General features: G+C 37.4%; 1 protein-coding gene and 1 pseudogene across 5 annotated transcripts in view; both read right to left on the reverse strand.

Annotated features, from left to right (window-relative positions):
* The window catches only part of Rev3l (REV3 like, DNA directed polymerase zeta catalytic subunit), a 162388-nt gene that overhangs the window by 44086 nt on the left and 102131 nt on the right, over positions 1 to 16171 (reverse strand). For all 5 annotated transcript variants that reach the window (XR_013044982.1, XM_076552424.1, XM_016002786.3 and 2 more), the window contains 5 exons: positions 13884 to 13966; positions 12492 to 12614; positions 8005 to 8197; positions 6463 to 6574; positions 4299 to 4414 (listed from right to left, as the gene is read on the reverse strand). Coding sequence is in view for 4 of the 5 variants with exons in the window: in XM_076552424.1 (XP_076408539.1) it covers positions 4299 to 4414; positions 6463 to 6574; positions 8005 to 8197; positions 12492 to 12614; positions 13884 to 13966 (627 nt within the window). In the remaining variant the exon portion in view is untranslated. The remainder of the gene's footprint in view (positions 1 to 4298; positions 4415 to 6462; positions 6575 to 8004; positions 8198 to 12491; positions 12615 to 13883; positions 13967 to 16171) is intronic.
* Positions 725 to 2122, reverse strand: LOC143268987 (E3 SUMO-protein ligase PIAS2 pseudogene; annotated as a pseudogene).

Below are 16171 nucleotides of genomic sequence, written 5' to 3' on the forward strand. Positions count from 1 at the left end.
AACACAGGAGAACCCCTTTTGTGGAACGACTTTGTGTCTCTGACAGAGAGATGCACTTCCCTCTGGCAAGAGGATCTTCCTTTTCATCATGAGCCCTCCACTCTGAGCTGAATAACATCTACCTTCTTCCTGTTCTTCACCGGTACACTCCCTGCATGGCTACCAAAGATACTTGAACTTTCTGCTTTTGTAGAGGGCTGGGTTTTATAGCGTCTTTCTTTGGTTTCATGGGACACCAACAACTGTTTTCTTGGAATGTGGTCTCCTCTTCATCAGAACACTCACTGAGAATTTCTGTGAAAAGCCCATCTAATATCACTTCCACAGGCAGCCGATTTGTCACAAAGAGGACAACTCCAAGCGGCCTTTTTTCTGTTCACTTGAAGATAAAGGGCAATACCAAATCATTACAGACGTGTACGAGTCACTGTAGGGAGTGTGTCAGCCTCAGTTTTTCTAAAGGGAACATTTAAGAATACTTGAAAAGTAGTGTTATCAATTTAGCTGTTATCAGATGTGCAGCAAGTTTTTCTTTAATTAGTGTTCTAGAATGATCAGAGTTTCTATTACCTTTCATTTTTAATCTCTATAATAACATGGCTGATGTGAGCTGTCAAACAAAATACAAAGACACGAAGTAATTCTTTCCAACTTCTGATGCCTAAGAAGTAGAAATCTGATTTGGGATCCTGGAAGACAACCTAACTAAAGATGTAATGTCAAGAGCACCCAGGGAGCATCTGTCAAACCCATTTCTAGGTGGTGGTACAGAGCCAGTCAAAGGAGCTTCCCATTTACTTTTATAAGTAGACTATAAGGATAGTGATCTTCATGAGGACAGCTTGTGTCATAGTCAGACTTGGACTTTATGATTTCTCCAGACATCTGACCAAAAAACGAAACAAAACAAAACAACAACAACAAAAAAACCCTTGATATGCATCTCTCTAACTAGCTAAGGTGTCAAAGCAAAAATAAAACAAAACAAAAACTTCTCTTGAAACTGGTGAATACTGCTTTGAACTAAACTCATGGGCTCGATGAGAAATTCAAGGCCATCATGGAAGGGTAGGGTTTTAGCTGCACTTTAGGATGGCCAGAAGGCACGAGAGGACATGGCTGCTGCATCTCAGTGTGGGGTTAGTATCCTGAAGCGGCACAAGAAGCACAGAACCTACAGGCAATGAGGGTGAATCAGGGTGACTGAAGTAGAAGACAATGGGTGGATTCCAGCCATAGCCAAGTCAGATTCTCTAGGGGAGGAACTGAAAATCCAAACTGAAAATCAATATTGATTTTGTATAAATCATAAAGACTTTCAAGTGTCCATGGGTATTGGTGTCTATATAATTCTCGAATTTTAATCTGAACTGAAAGGCTGCAGCCACTATTCAATAAATGGAGCACCTTTATTCCATTTATTTGTTTACAACAACTTTTCTTCCATCTAGCAAAGCCAAACAACACTGGTAATTCAGAAAACCTAAACTAGAAACCATACTCCTTGAAATTTGCCATTTTATGCCCTCCTCCCCCAGAGGTTCCTCAGCCACCATGACCTCCAGCTCCTGTAACATCCTCCACTAAGTGCCAATCAAGATGGGCCAGGGCTGTGTATATTTAAACAACAGCCTTCTTTTAATTTAGCAATTTCTGCTGCTACTTTTTACTAACACATAATGCTACAGCATTTTTGTTTCTTTCTGTTTTTTTTCCTTTAGCATGAAAAATGTCAATTGCTGCTACGTGTGTGATCTCTGTACACAGAAGATTAGGTCAACCTAAGTTATTGTAAGACCTTATCTTAAACAAAAAACAAAACAAAACAAAAAGTCCATTAGTGAACTAGCTAATTTTTGGAGAGAAATAAGATAGCTTGTATAGGGGTGTGTGTCTGCACATGTGCACAGGGACCAGAAGTTGACAAGTGGGTGTCTTCCTCAATTGCTCTCCACCTTATTTATTGAGACATTCCCACCACTGAACCCAGTACTGATCCGCTTATGGAGAGGCTAGCTTGTCGGTAAATCCTGTGATCCTCACCTCCCAGGGCAGGGATAACAGGTACCCACAACCACAGCGAGCTTTTACTGGATGCTGGGGATGCAGCCAGGGTCCTCATACTGGTGCAGAACACACTGACTAAGCCATCTTCCCAGCCCCAAGGGACTGTTTTTAATATTCCTAATTCTCTCAAGGTTGGAGAAACTCAGGACAAATCTCCTAAACTATGCGAGTTCCTTAGAGCAAAGAGAACTGAGTCCAGTTTCATGGGTGATGATTTTACTGAGAATAAAAACAACCAATTTAGTGAATGTTGTTGAGCAGAGGTTCTGGAGTATTTAAACCGTGTATTGTATCTTACACATCTATCATGCTCTAGGAACTTCACCAACATTGCTCCCTTCACTTCAGCGCACCCACTCTAAGCTCACTCATACTATAAAAATTCTACTTAGAAGCATCACATCTTGTCCCAGGTTACATGGTAAAGAACAAGCAGTATTCTAAACAATACTCCACCCTGAAGGCCATGTACACTTACCCACACAACTCTCACTTCCTTCTTTATGCTAAAAAGGTAATGTTGAAAAATTCCCGCTCACTACGATAGCAACAACACTTTCACGGTGTTCACTCTGTTTTCAGGTACCCACCATTACAACCACCCTGAAAGTCCTATTAGAGCCTCCACTTTACAGAGGCGTCAACTGAGGCATGGGACTATTAAGTAATTCACTTGACATTATATAGGTTGATAGGCACCTAGCCAGAATGTAAACTCGGTGAGTCTTCTCTCCAGAATCTGCTGTACTCTGTTGCTTAATAAAAAGCTTTAGCGGTGATTCTGAAAGGATGTGAGCTTTCCATTCCTTTCCTCCCTCCTCTCCTGGGGTGCTGGGGTCAAACTCAAAACTCTCAGCAGACACTCTACTGCGGAGCTACACCCCAATGCAGGACACTAACTTCATCATTCTTTGGGTTCTTACCTCTCACAACCAATTAAATGTAATTAACAAATGTACCTGAGGCCTGCCTTTCCTGAACACTCAGAAAAACTGTCCCATAAGCTGTGGGAGCCAAAACAAACAAACAAAAAAAATGTAGTTATACAGGCAACTAATGACTGCTGGGAGAGAGAATTAATCTTTCCCAGGGATGAGCACCCTAATTAGTTATCCAACACCAAGGAGTCAGCCTTGAAACATACATACAAAGTAACACCAATTAACGCAGCAGGTTGTATTTAAGTATTGATGTGTTATATATATATTATATATATAAAATAATAATCAAAGAGAAAGAGGCCACCGGTTTGAGAGGGAGTGGTGGTGGAGGTGTTGGAGAGAGGGGACAAAGGAGGGATTAGAATGAGGAAAGGGAAGAGGGGAATGATGTGATTAGATTTTAACTGAAATTAAAAAAAAAGAATATTAAAAAGAAAAACTAAAAAAAAAACAAAAACAAAATGAAACATGAAATAAAAAATCTATAGTTGTAGAATAAACAAAAAAAATGATTTACAGCTGGGCGTGGCAATCTGGAGAAAAAGGCAGGCAGATCTCTGTGAGTTCAAGGCCAGCCTGGGCGATAGATCAAGTTCCAGAACAACCAAGGCTACACAGAGAAACCCTGCTTCAAAAAAACAAAAACAAAAATAAATAACAACAAAAGATTTGCAAATTGCAATTAATTTTGATATAAAAATCATTATTGCCTCTCTCTAAACTCAGCACCAAAACCTTTGGGAATTGTCCTCAAAATTCACACCATTTTTTAGACACACTCAAATAAAAATCAAAAACCAATTACTTAACTATTAATCTTTAACTGTTACTGCTCTTTTGGTCCTTCCTCTTCTTTTCTACCAATTTAGTGAGCAAAAAAGTAAAACCAGAAAAAAACAATAAAATTATGGTTCCTGAAGTCAAGGAAATATTAAGTCGCTTCACAACAAGAATGAAGACTATCTCCTAACATGGGAAAACAATTCTAGGATACTGAGTGGAGGAAGTATAATAAAGATGAAATAGACAGTATAATTTGTTGTAAAGATTATATAGAAAACATGACTGAAAGTGGGGAATCCCCAGCATATCCAACAGCATATGTAACAGTGGGGATCTGGCAGGTGTTCTTCCGTCTGCTTTAGCCCTTCTGTATGGAGTTATAGCCAGAAGTTACCACACTTTGGTATAAGAATGGAGCTGGAATAACAGTATTTCCTTTAACATTTTCTCATTATTTACTTTATAATTTCTCTGTAGTTATAACAAAACATTTGCAGCTCTACATACCTGGCACTCGAGAGATCATCTGACATAAGTCGACACTCAGGGCAGCAGCCCTCTGTAAGAGGTAGCCCCAGGAATGCATCTGAATCTCATATCCTAGCAGAATATCAGGGTCGTACCTAAAAAACGGGGGAAAGATCAAAGAGCATACATCACAACATTTGGACCTCTGCCTAGAAGTATTTTTTCATGGTGTAGGGGACAAAAATCTAAATCTATAGTCCTTAACAGCCATTCTATAATGGGAAAGGATGTCAGTGGTCTCTGTAGAAAGATTCTGATGGAATGACTTAGAATAGGTGACTACAAGAGTTAATTTATTTTCTAAAATGAGCTTAATTTGACTAAGGTGTATTTGTCTCCCATTTCTTGGGAAAGAAGCGGATGAAATTTGGGGTGGGAGACAAGCAATTACTGCTGGAATAGAGGAGAGAGGGCATGAGCGGCTTCAGTGTGGGCAGGGTAGGGGGAAGTGTGAGACATGTGTGGGTATGGTATTAGGAAAAAGATCTTCCAGCTCACCGACTTGTCATTTTTATCCTTCCTAACCTATCCAGCTTTTAAACAGTGTTACTACTGAGAAAGAAAACAATTAAAATGCTTCCCTTGTGATTGTAGTGTTGCTTGGTTCTCACACAAAGTAACGCCTAAGGACGACAGATCTGTCTTCTGAAAGGAGGGCAATTCAGTTCAGTAGGAGGTTAAATACTCAGTGAAGTTCATGCAGGGAAAGTGAGCTCGAGGAGCGAAGAGAAGGGCACTCCGGTCGTTACAGAACTGTTCTAGTAGAGCTCAACTGACAACCTGCATTAAATCCAGGAGTTACTTTGTGGTGTTACTCCAGGAGTTACTCCATGTGGTGAGTAGCATGAAAATATTTCTGGTTACAGTACAAGAGAAAATAAACTTATTTAATGTCAAAGGAAAAACTGTAGGGAAGAGAGGAATTGATTATAGTTTTGAGAGTAAAACCTACAGTGGCTCCATAAAAAAACCTCAAAACCACTCTGGTAAGCTTATTTTTTATATTTATGTGTTTCATTTGTATTATTTACTTGTATATGTAACTTACTACTATCATTACTTGCTGAATACATTCTAGGCAAGTACTCAACCACTTATCTATATTTTCAGCCGCCTCCTTTTTTGGGGAGGGGGGTTTCGAGACAGGGTTTCTCTGTGTAGCTTTTGGAGCCTATCCTGGAACTCGCTCTGTAGACAAGGCTGGCCTTGAACTCACCTGGAGATCTCCCTGCCTCTGTCTCCTGAGTGCTGGGATTAAAGGTGTGTGCCACTACCTCCCAGCTCTCTTACTATTTTTGAGACAAGTGTAGCCCAGGCTAGCTACAAACTTCCAATCTTCCTGCTTCAGCCTCCTGAGTGCTGAGATTATAAAGTAAGCCAACATGTCTGGTTTATTTTCATTGATTTTTTTTTATATTTAGCATACAGAATTCCTTCTCATACAGCAGAGAAGTACTGACTGTGTCCCAGATACTAAGCTGTTAGTTTTATATACATTAGCAAATTTCTTATATATGTTAGTAACTTTTCAGACGTAGAAAATTAAGATTGTGGAATTAAGTGCATGAGACAATAACACAGTATTAGACGACACCAAAGTCTGTGTTGAACAATTACTTACAAATGGGATGAAAGAATGAAATAATCTTTTTATTGTATTTTTTAATTAAAATGATTTTAAGATAACTTTATAAACTCTCACAAAGTTTCACTTTTAACAAAGATCAATTATTAAAATAAAAAAGAATAAAACAAACCAATTCAAAATACTACTGAAATGGTGGCTAGTTCTCAAAGTGGAAACTTACTTAAGTGAATAACACAACTGAACTTTTGTCCGAATCCCCATTACTTCAGAACCACAGCAAAATCATTTTAAAAAACCCAACTGAGAAGCTAGAAGCAAATATTTTTCTCTATTCCCTTAACTGTAAAAACAGAACATTTCTTTTCCTGTCCTTATTTGATGGGCACAGGACTGTTGACAGGAAGCTGAATGCAAAAATCTCTCTAAGGATAATCATATACTTCCAGGGGTCCTGGTAATGATTCTCCTCCTCTTTTATATCTTATGTAATCTACATCTGCAGGAAATGACTCAACAAGAAAGACCAGAAAAAAACGAGAAAATACAAGATAATACCTCTTTATTATATCTGTAATTTCTTGGAAGAGTGCCTTCTCATCAGCAGCATAGGTAACTTCTAATCCTGTAATTCCAGATCTGATGAGTAATGGGGTCTGATATCTGATATCTAAGGAATAAAATGTTTGTTATAGATAACATTATATCATGTACTATTAAATAGAAGTAATAGTAGTCTTCAGTTTTAAGTAAAAGAATATGAAAACTTAACCTTGCAAGTAAAAGTACAGTCCAACTACTTGAAGATTTCCTTAAATGGTTTTTATAATGTAACATATAACTTAAATTCAAGTTCCACATTTTCAGTTATTCTCCTAAACTCTTCATTTATAAAATTCCCACCAGGCACATATTAACTTGCAAAGAAAATTACTTTGTCTCTATGCTTATTTTTCGTAATGGTAAAAGCTTTGCTTAGCAGAGAATATTTTAATCACTAGTATGCTAAAAAAATGGGTAACATCTTTTCAAGAAAAAAACAAAAACAAAAACAAACCATCTTGAACGTGTCTTTGCCTGCCTATTTCCACTATGTAAGGTCATCCCACCATGGTTAATTTCAAACTACCAACACTGGCTATCATGAAAATTCAATGATTGTCTTGTTAGCTGGTGTTAGCCACAATTAAACATCAGATTCTTTTTTTTTGTTTTTTTTCCCGTTTTTCGAGACAGGGTTTCTTCCTGGAACTCACAGAGATCCACCTGGCTCCGTCTCCTGAGTGCTGGGATTAAAGGCGTGCACCACCACTGCCCAGCATCAGATTCTTAATGGCTTTCTTCTATACTAAATCTTCCTCAGTGAACTTAAATCATTTGTAAGGGTTACCTTTAAAACTTCAGAGAAATACTTGTATTTCCTAAAATGCTTATATGGTATATGAAGAACCTCTGAACCAAACATACATTTATTTAGGATGATACATGAACAGTTAGAAAATATATCTTACAAACTATTAACTTAAAATAGTTAACAATGTCTAAACATTGTCTGTTTAGACAAAGTCTGTATCAGCAGCAAAATATCTGAAGATAATGAAGATTATCTACCCAAGCTAACGATACAGGATTATTTGGATTTGTTGTGAATTTTTCTTAAGATCTTTGTTACTTCTGATTTTCCCCCTGTGGTGCTGAGGGCAGAAGCTGGAGGCCTCACACACAGATCAGTGCTCTAGTCCACCTCCACTCTACTTGTGGCTGTCATGATCAAAGCGAGAACCATGACTCTAGGAAAAAGTTATGTAAAGCTTCGTACCCCGACCTCAGCCAACATTAGAGAGGAGTCTTCCTGCCTGCAGTGGCTCTTCAAGAAGAAAGTTTATGAAGAGTCATTCTAAGCCACGCATAGTGGCTGGCACATGCCTGTGAACCTAGCACCTAGGAAGCAGAGGCCGGAGGATCAAAGCTCAAAGCCAGCCTCAGCCACACAGTCAGTACAAGGTCAACCTGGACTATGTGAGACCTGTCAACCCCACGCCCCAGCACACACACACAAATTCCCTGGGCAAGCACATCATTCCTAAAAATGAACAATACCTTGATGGGTGACTGTCTTGTCTTTATCAATTACTATCACACCCGTGAGTTCTGTTTTTTCTGTGTCTGGGAGTGGAGTGTCAGAAGAAATGCAGTAGAACAGAGCACAGATTGGGTCAAACTCAGGATCTGGTTGTAAGTCCCTTCTAGTTCGAGCATGTAACTCCACACTGATTAAGGTAAGATTCTGTATCTACAAAAGGAAATTAAAACTTATGTTTAAAGTGTTCTTGGCATGCATGTTCAAAGAAGTCCTTTTCACTAAGATTTTGAGGAGACAAGTAAGTAAAAATATAAATATAGACATAAAAGGCAAAGTCACAACTAGGCAGTGGTGGCACATATCTTTAATCCTAGCACTCAGATGGCAGAGGCAGATGGATCTCTGAGTTTGAGGTCAGCCTGGTTTACAGAGTGAGTTCTGGGATGGCCAAGGCTACACAAAGAGATCCTGTCTTCAAAAAACCAAAACATAAACAAACAAACAAAAGACAAAGTCACAATTTAATAGTTCATAAATTCATGAAAACTCAAGACTTTTCCTTCCAAAATTAGATTAACTCATGTTCTTATATCAGAAAATGCTTGGACTGTTACTTCTCAATGGTAATACATAAAGTATTTGTTTAAAATACATGCAATGCTTCTTAATTTCTATTTGAGAAAAGAATGATTAGTTCAGCTGCTTATTCACATTCAAACCAGTCTGTCACTTTTCATGGTCAACAGTTCTACCTCTAGTTTAAACTGAAAACAGGAATTGTCTTTTAGTTTAAAGTTCATATTTACTAACCTGCTACTCTCTAAGGTTTATTCAAATTTAGACATTTTTGTACATGAACCAATTTAAGTTTTAATTTTACCTTAAGAAAAAAAATTAAAAGAGCTGTTATGGAAACAATCACATAATAGGCTTTTTCATTTGACCAATGTCCATACTCTCACGGACATGTAGCACACAATAAATTGTTTTCACACTTACTATATTTTGTTAATAAAAAATCTCTCAATTGCAATTCTTTGTTTCTTTTTAAAATCAAACCAGAGATAGGTCCAGTAGAGCACATCTGTAATCCTAACCACTCAAGAGGCTGTAATAGGAAGATGGCTTCAGCTTACAAGTTCAAATGCAGCCTGGGAAACAGCAATATTTTGCCTCAAAAAAATAAGTAAAAGTAAAAATAAATTAAAATAAATCAACATAGTACAGGAAACAAAATTCGGCCTGGATTCTTGATTACATGCTATATGCTACCATATACATACAGCTGGCATTGGAAAATAAGACTATTCATAGTTTCCTCATAATTATTCAGATCACATAAATTAGCAATGGCTTTGTAGATATAATCCATGTGAGCCAATGAAGATGACTTCCATTAGTCACAGGAATATAATCTAGCAAATTCTATTTTTGGCAATAACAACAACAACAAAACAAAACAAAACAAAACAAAAAACAAAAAAAACTTTTTGGAGGGCAATTCAGGAATATCTATCAAAATTTCAAATTTTAAATGCACATCTCTTTTAACCAAGCAACTCCACTCCTGAGAAATTATGCTATAAACTTGTTTATTTAATCAAAATATAAGTAGAAGAAAGTTCACTTGAGATGGTAAAAGTAAAAGACTAGGAAAGAATTTCAATGTTTAGATGGGAGATTAGTAACTCAGTGCCATAAAGGTCATGTAATGAGAGAATAGTCAGTAACTTTTAATATTTTTCAAAACAAAGAGCCAGATCTATTGTCTAAACATGGAAACATCAGTATAATGATAAATGGAACCACTGAATGTAATATGCCGCTATATATGTAAAAATGCAAGCATGTGCACAGAAAATTTCTACAGAGGCATGAAAACGTATAAATACATAGGGCTTTCGTAGGAGAAAACTGCTGGCCTGGTGTAGGAAGGAGGCATATTTTACCTTGTCTTTTTGTCCTGATTAAAATTAAACATATACATGTAATATATGTTTGTTAATATATTTACTATTACATTCTTTTAAAATACACAAAGTATTAATTATGTATGTATGAGAAAGGCACAAAAAATAATAAAGTAGCCCAAAATCTACTACATTCATCAGAACTACAAACTGAAGATTTGTAGGAAAAAAACCCCACAAACAGTAAAGTTGTGAGCTATAGGAAAGAGTTTACTTATTTTAATTTTACTGGGCTCAGACCCAGGGTCTCATACATGGTAGGCAAGAACCCTCCTACTGAACTCTACACTTACACTCCAGGAACCTTGTTTGTGTGTGTCTGTGTGGTAACTGGGCCTGTGCACATGTGTACATGCTGGAAGTAGATGATGGGTGTCTTTCTCTGTTGCATTCCATCTTCTTTTTTGAGACAGTCTTTCCTGCTAACTTCGAGCTCACTCATTTACTAGACTGGCTGGCCACAGAGCCCCAGGGATTCTCCTTCCCTTACTCCCCAGTCTGGGGACAATATACCACACATACTGCCATACCTAGCTTTACACGTGGGTTCTGGGGATCTGAACCAGCAAGCATTTAGTGACTGAGCCATCTTCCAAGCATCCCCAAGCCCCAGGAATTTCAACTGGGAATATGTTCCCTTCAGGATTTTATTGTTAATAGTCAGCACACAATAACTTAGTAAGCACCGAAATTTTAAGTGGAAAACTTCTCTCCTAAAGCCAAGGAGACAAAACAACTAATTTAATTAGGAAGGATGGACATGTATAATGGGTACAGAGAAGACTTGTGGGGACAATTTTAGGTCAAAAAACCCCTGAAGACTAACTTCGTTTTTGGAAATTTCACACTTACATTTTGTCTTTCTGTCTTGAGATTTAAAAAGCACTGCCGCTCAAGGGTTCCTGAGGGTGTGGTTTAAAGCAAACAGAGTCAAGAGTGAGCTGGATGGGTGACGGGGAGGGAGGTGAGGAAGTGGAACAGGGGTCCTTGTACTCTGTCTTGAGTACTGACGGCAGAAGGAAGATGATGGCAATGCAATGGACAAAGTTCCCTAGAGCAAGCATTCTGGAGAGTTCATTTCCTGTTCGGCCCACTGCTCAGGCACTGAAAATCTGACCGGAGAGGAGAAAGGCCTGTCAACGATGAGCTCGACATCACTGACTGATTTTAACTTTCAAGAGGTCATACTCATCATACTCATATAATAAATTATGTTTTTCAAACGAAAAGAGAATAACCAAAGGTAACCAGTTTTTCTGGGGGCTAGAAAGATGGCTCAGTGGTTAAGAGAGCTTGCTGCACAGTGATGAGGACCAGAGTTCAGATCCCAGTATCCACATAACATCTCAATCATCCTCCAAACACCAGTAACTTCAGCTTAATGGGATATGATATCCTTTTCTGGCCTCTGTGAGCATCTGCACACACTAACACACAGACAGAGATAGATACAGAGACAGACAGTCAGACACACACACACACACCAGCATACATATGTAAAAGTACACCAATTTTTTTTAAGTCATTTTGCTAAGTCCTATCGATTTTGCTTTAATATTTTTCTTATTTATTTACTAAATGAAAAATACTTATTTCTCTCTCTCTGTGTGTGTGTGTGTGTGTGTGTGTGTGTGTGTGTGTGTGTGTAGATCAGAGAACAACTTATGGGAGTTGGTTCTCTCCTCCCATCATGTGAGTTCCAGGGATTGAACTCAGGTTGTCAGGCTTAGTGGCAAGTGCTTTTACTAGGTAAACTATCTTGCCAACCCAAAAATTACAGCTTTAAAAAACATTTTAATTAATTTTTAATTGTGGGCACGCATTTGTATGTATTCCCAAATTTATCTCTTAGTTTGGGATTTGGGCTTTTGCTGCATAGCACAGAGGGATCTTGCTCGGTCTACTGGCCTCCTTAGGCACCAGACATACACACAGTGCACTGAGATAACATGTAAGACAATCACTCATAAAATAAAAATATATAAACACACACACACACACACACACACACACACACACACACACACACACACACACACAGACACATACTGATTTCACTCTTACTACCAGTTAAACGTGTGCTTTGAGTTTCCAGTCCATACTGTGACAAACTTACATTATTTTTGTTATTTTTGAGACAGGATTTCTCTATGGTGTACCCCTGGCTGTTCTGGACCTCGCTCTGTAGACCAGGCTGGCCTTGAACTCACAGAAAACTGGCTGGCTCTGCCTCGCAAGTGCCGGGATTTAAAGGTGTGCGCCACCACCACCACCTGGCTTTTCTAATTTAACTTCCATACACTAAATTTTAGTTACTAATTGTGTGAAGGCTGTGAAACAGTAAATCAGTCTCAGTGACTGGTCAATATTTAAACTTTTTTTCTATTTTACACAAATACAATAGAATAACAAAATGAAGATTAATGAAGAAAACTGGACATAGCCCTTGCAAGTTCAAGAAAATTCCCATGCTCATCCTATGGACAAATCCTGAACGTTAAGCACAGTGCGCACAACTAAAGTTGTAGTTTTACCTCGTGTAAAGCTTTCGCCTCTTGTAAGTTTTGTATGCTGACTTTGAAACCGTAGGTATTGTTTAAAGATGGTCCGTCAATCTGAGAAGTTTCTTTCTTTGGAGTATTTACTGCAAACTGATTCTATTAAGAAAAGACACAGCCAGAAAAAAACATGAACAGCCATTTCTTTAAGAAAAAGGTTTTGTTAACATTCATTTTACTTTAGCAACTGTAAAAATATGATACAATCTATAAACAAACCACGTGTTGGTATTTGACTTTTCACAAGCCCCAAATGCTGAAAGCAGTAGCTGGGTAGAACTGACACTTAATAATCCATGGAAATTTATCTCGACTTTTCTTGAAAGAAAGATTAAGCAATTAACATACTTTGCAAGTACATGGCTAAAGTTTGTAAATAGTGTGAAAGTCTGCAAGCAATTAACATACTTTGCAAGTACATGGCTAAAGTTTGTAAATAGTGTGAAAGTCTGCACGCGTACCTTACCTCACTGCTACATGTATTGGAAAAAGCTTTCAAGCATTTAGAATACATACTTCCTTTGTCTCGGTCTCTAGAGAGCCTAGATCAGCCTAGTACAGTGATCTCTCTGTCTCAGACTCCCCAGTGCTGGGATTGTATATGTAAGCCACTATATCCAGCTCTATCTTTTTTAAAGTACCTTTTCTGTTATTTAAATTCATTAACCATTTTCCCTAATATGTTTACAATTCAGTTACTTGTTTTTAATATCAATAGCTTATAATTCAAAAGCTTTATACATTAAAGTTTGTGGTATAGCCTCAACACATAAATAATAAAATACATCTTATATGTAATGATGTTCATGAGAAGTAGCTAATATGGAAGTGTTTTTCATCATTTATTTCCATTAATGTCTAATGCATTTCTTTCCCATAACCTTATACTTCTCAATTAAGTACTATCATATCTCTAGGATTTGAATAAGGACATTTATAATTTCTCAACTTCAATAGTAGATAAAGTTGCTCCCTTTGTAATGTAGTTAAAGAAATTAAAAAATTAAGTCATATTTGAAAAAAAACAAACCAATGAAAAGGATATTTTTTCTGGCGGGATCAAAAATCACTTACTTGAGTTCTGCTGTGATTGGACTGTTCTGATACTGCCAGTTATCAGTTAATGTATGTGTATCCTCATAATCCACATTTTGGCTATCATAGTCACTTTCTCTGTAATATTTGTATTTACACATAAGAATCTTGTAGATCCCAACAATTAAAAAACACAAAGAAAAAATGTAATTTCTTGTTGTCTCAAAGCTATATAAATAATGATGTAAAAATAACGAAAACTTGAGTTGCGCCACGGCCCTGCGTTATCTAGACTCGGCCTCGCATTGACCTCCAGATGTTTAGCACAGTTACCTTCATTTGTGTTGTCAGCAGGACCCTCCGCAGACTTTCAGCTTCACCTCCTTTCTTATTACACAACTTCTGCGTCTTTGCTTCTGTAGAAAGAAATTTCATTTTTAACTTGTTTTTTGAAACAAATTTTGTTGTTTCAAACACTTAAATATCACTTGTGAAAATCGTTCTATACTCGACTTCAAAATTTAAAAATAAAAATCATAATCTTCTATCTCCATAAAATACTTCAAAAATTTGCATTTTTAAATAAGCACACTTGTGTTTTATATCTTAGTCATTACCCTTGGGGATAATTCACTCATCAAATATGTATGATGAGGAAGCAGAGACATCAAGTTTCTTCTGTGTTCTAGAAAGTCATAAATTTACTACACACAGATGAAGGTGAAATTACAATAGTTTCCCTCATCTGTATAGACTATATTCTAAGACCTTTTAGTGGATATCTGTGGATAGTACTGAATCCAATTTACACTATGGTTTTTGCTATACCTACCTACCTACCTACCTACCTACCTACCTACCTATCTATCTATCCCCTGTACTAATAGCATTTAATTTATAAACTAAGTACATATTTAAATACAAATATAAACTAAGCACAGTAAGATTAACAATACCCAGTAATAAAATAGAATTACAATAATATACTCCAATAATTTATGTGAATGTCATCTCTTTCTCAAACATTCTTATTTTTTTTACCCTTTAATAAAGAAAGCATTTTCCTGTTTCTCTTGGGCATCTATAAATCATCAACATCATTACTTCCGTGCTTTGGGGTCATGAAATAAAGACTATTTGAACATAAGCATTCCAATTCCGTAATAGTTGACTGGATTACTAAGGCATCTACTAAATCATTAACAAGAGATTAACATGTATAAAATGATACATTGGACAAAGAGACTGTTCATATCCCGGGAGGGAAAAGTGTAAAATTTAAAAAAAAAAAAATCAGCACATAATTTAAAACTTATGGATCATTTATTTACAGAGTTTTCTAATTAGTATTTTGTTTTTGTTTTTGTTTTTTGAGATAGGGTTTCTCTGTGTAGCTTTGCGCCTTTCCTGGAACTCACTCTGTAGCCCAGGCTGGCCTTGAACTCACAGAGATCCGCCTGTCTCTGCCTCCCAAGTGCTGGGATTAAGGCGTGCGCCACCTTGTATTACAGTTAGTATGTGTGTAACTGAAACTGCTAAAAGCCAAATTCTGAATGAGGGAGGAACTAATTGGGAATTTCTAGTTAGTTAAGACTTGGTGTTTTTGAACTGAAATATGTAGAGTAGGAATACATAAATGATTTCTCCTGATTGCTATGCAGTCAGAGTGTACGAAGGCAGCACAGGCTCAGGCAAGAGAAGACAATGAGCCAGCATAAGGCTGTGGCGGCAGAGATAAAATGAAGGAGAAAAACTTGGGTTATTAGGAGGTAAAAGTGAAGAAACATGGTAATAGGTTGATACCACAGGGTGCTAAGAGAATCAGGTGACATGACACTTCGGTGACTGATGAGACAATGGCACTATTCACAGAGGAGGGGGAGAGGGAGGAGGGGGAGGGAGGAGGGAGAGAGAGAGAGGGAATGGAAAGATTAATGGGTCTGTAAATGACTCATGGGGCACAAGAATCTGAGTGTGTTGGTAAGGTTGTAGTGAATGCAGGCACTGAGATCACGATTTAAGGGTTAAAAGGTATCAGTCTTGTGGTCCTTTGAACATTGAATCAGAATGCCATATAGTCAGTAGGATAGTGTTCTACAGCCTAAAATAGAATTCCCAACTGGAAATACAAATTTGTGAATTACCAGCATTAACCCTGTGGACAAGAATTTGATCATTTAGAAGAAAATCCAAGGAAAGCTTAAGATTTAATAAACTGCAACATTTATATGACAACTAAGAATAGTAAGATATATTCAAAAGAAAATCAAGTAGAAAGAAATAAAAATAAAGACAAGAGACAACTCCAGAAATTAAGTTGTGGTCAACAGGCCAATGACTGCTTAGAAGGCACTATTAGAAAACTAAAATGTTGGTTTTAGTTACAAGAAAGTTATCAAGAAACTTTTTTTTTTTTTTTTTTTTTTTTTGGTTTTTCAAGACAGGGTTTCTCCGTGTAGCTTTGCGCCTTTCCTGGAACTCACTTGGTAGCCCAGGCTGGCCTCGAACTCACAGAGATCCGCCTGTCTCTGCCTCCTGAGTGCTGGGATTAAAGGCGTGCGCCACCATCGCCCGGCAAGAAACTTTTTTTAAAACAGTGGAATGACAGAATTCAGATTAGA

The sequence above is a fragment of the Peromyscus maniculatus genome, chromosome 16 (assembly GCF_049852395.1).
Source record: "Peromyscus maniculatus bairdii isolate BWxNUB_F1_BW_parent chromosome 16, HU_Pman_BW_mat_3.1, whole genome shotgun sequence".
Taxonomy (NCBI): domain Eukaryota; kingdom Metazoa; phylum Chordata; class Mammalia; order Rodentia; family Cricetidae; genus Peromyscus; species Peromyscus maniculatus.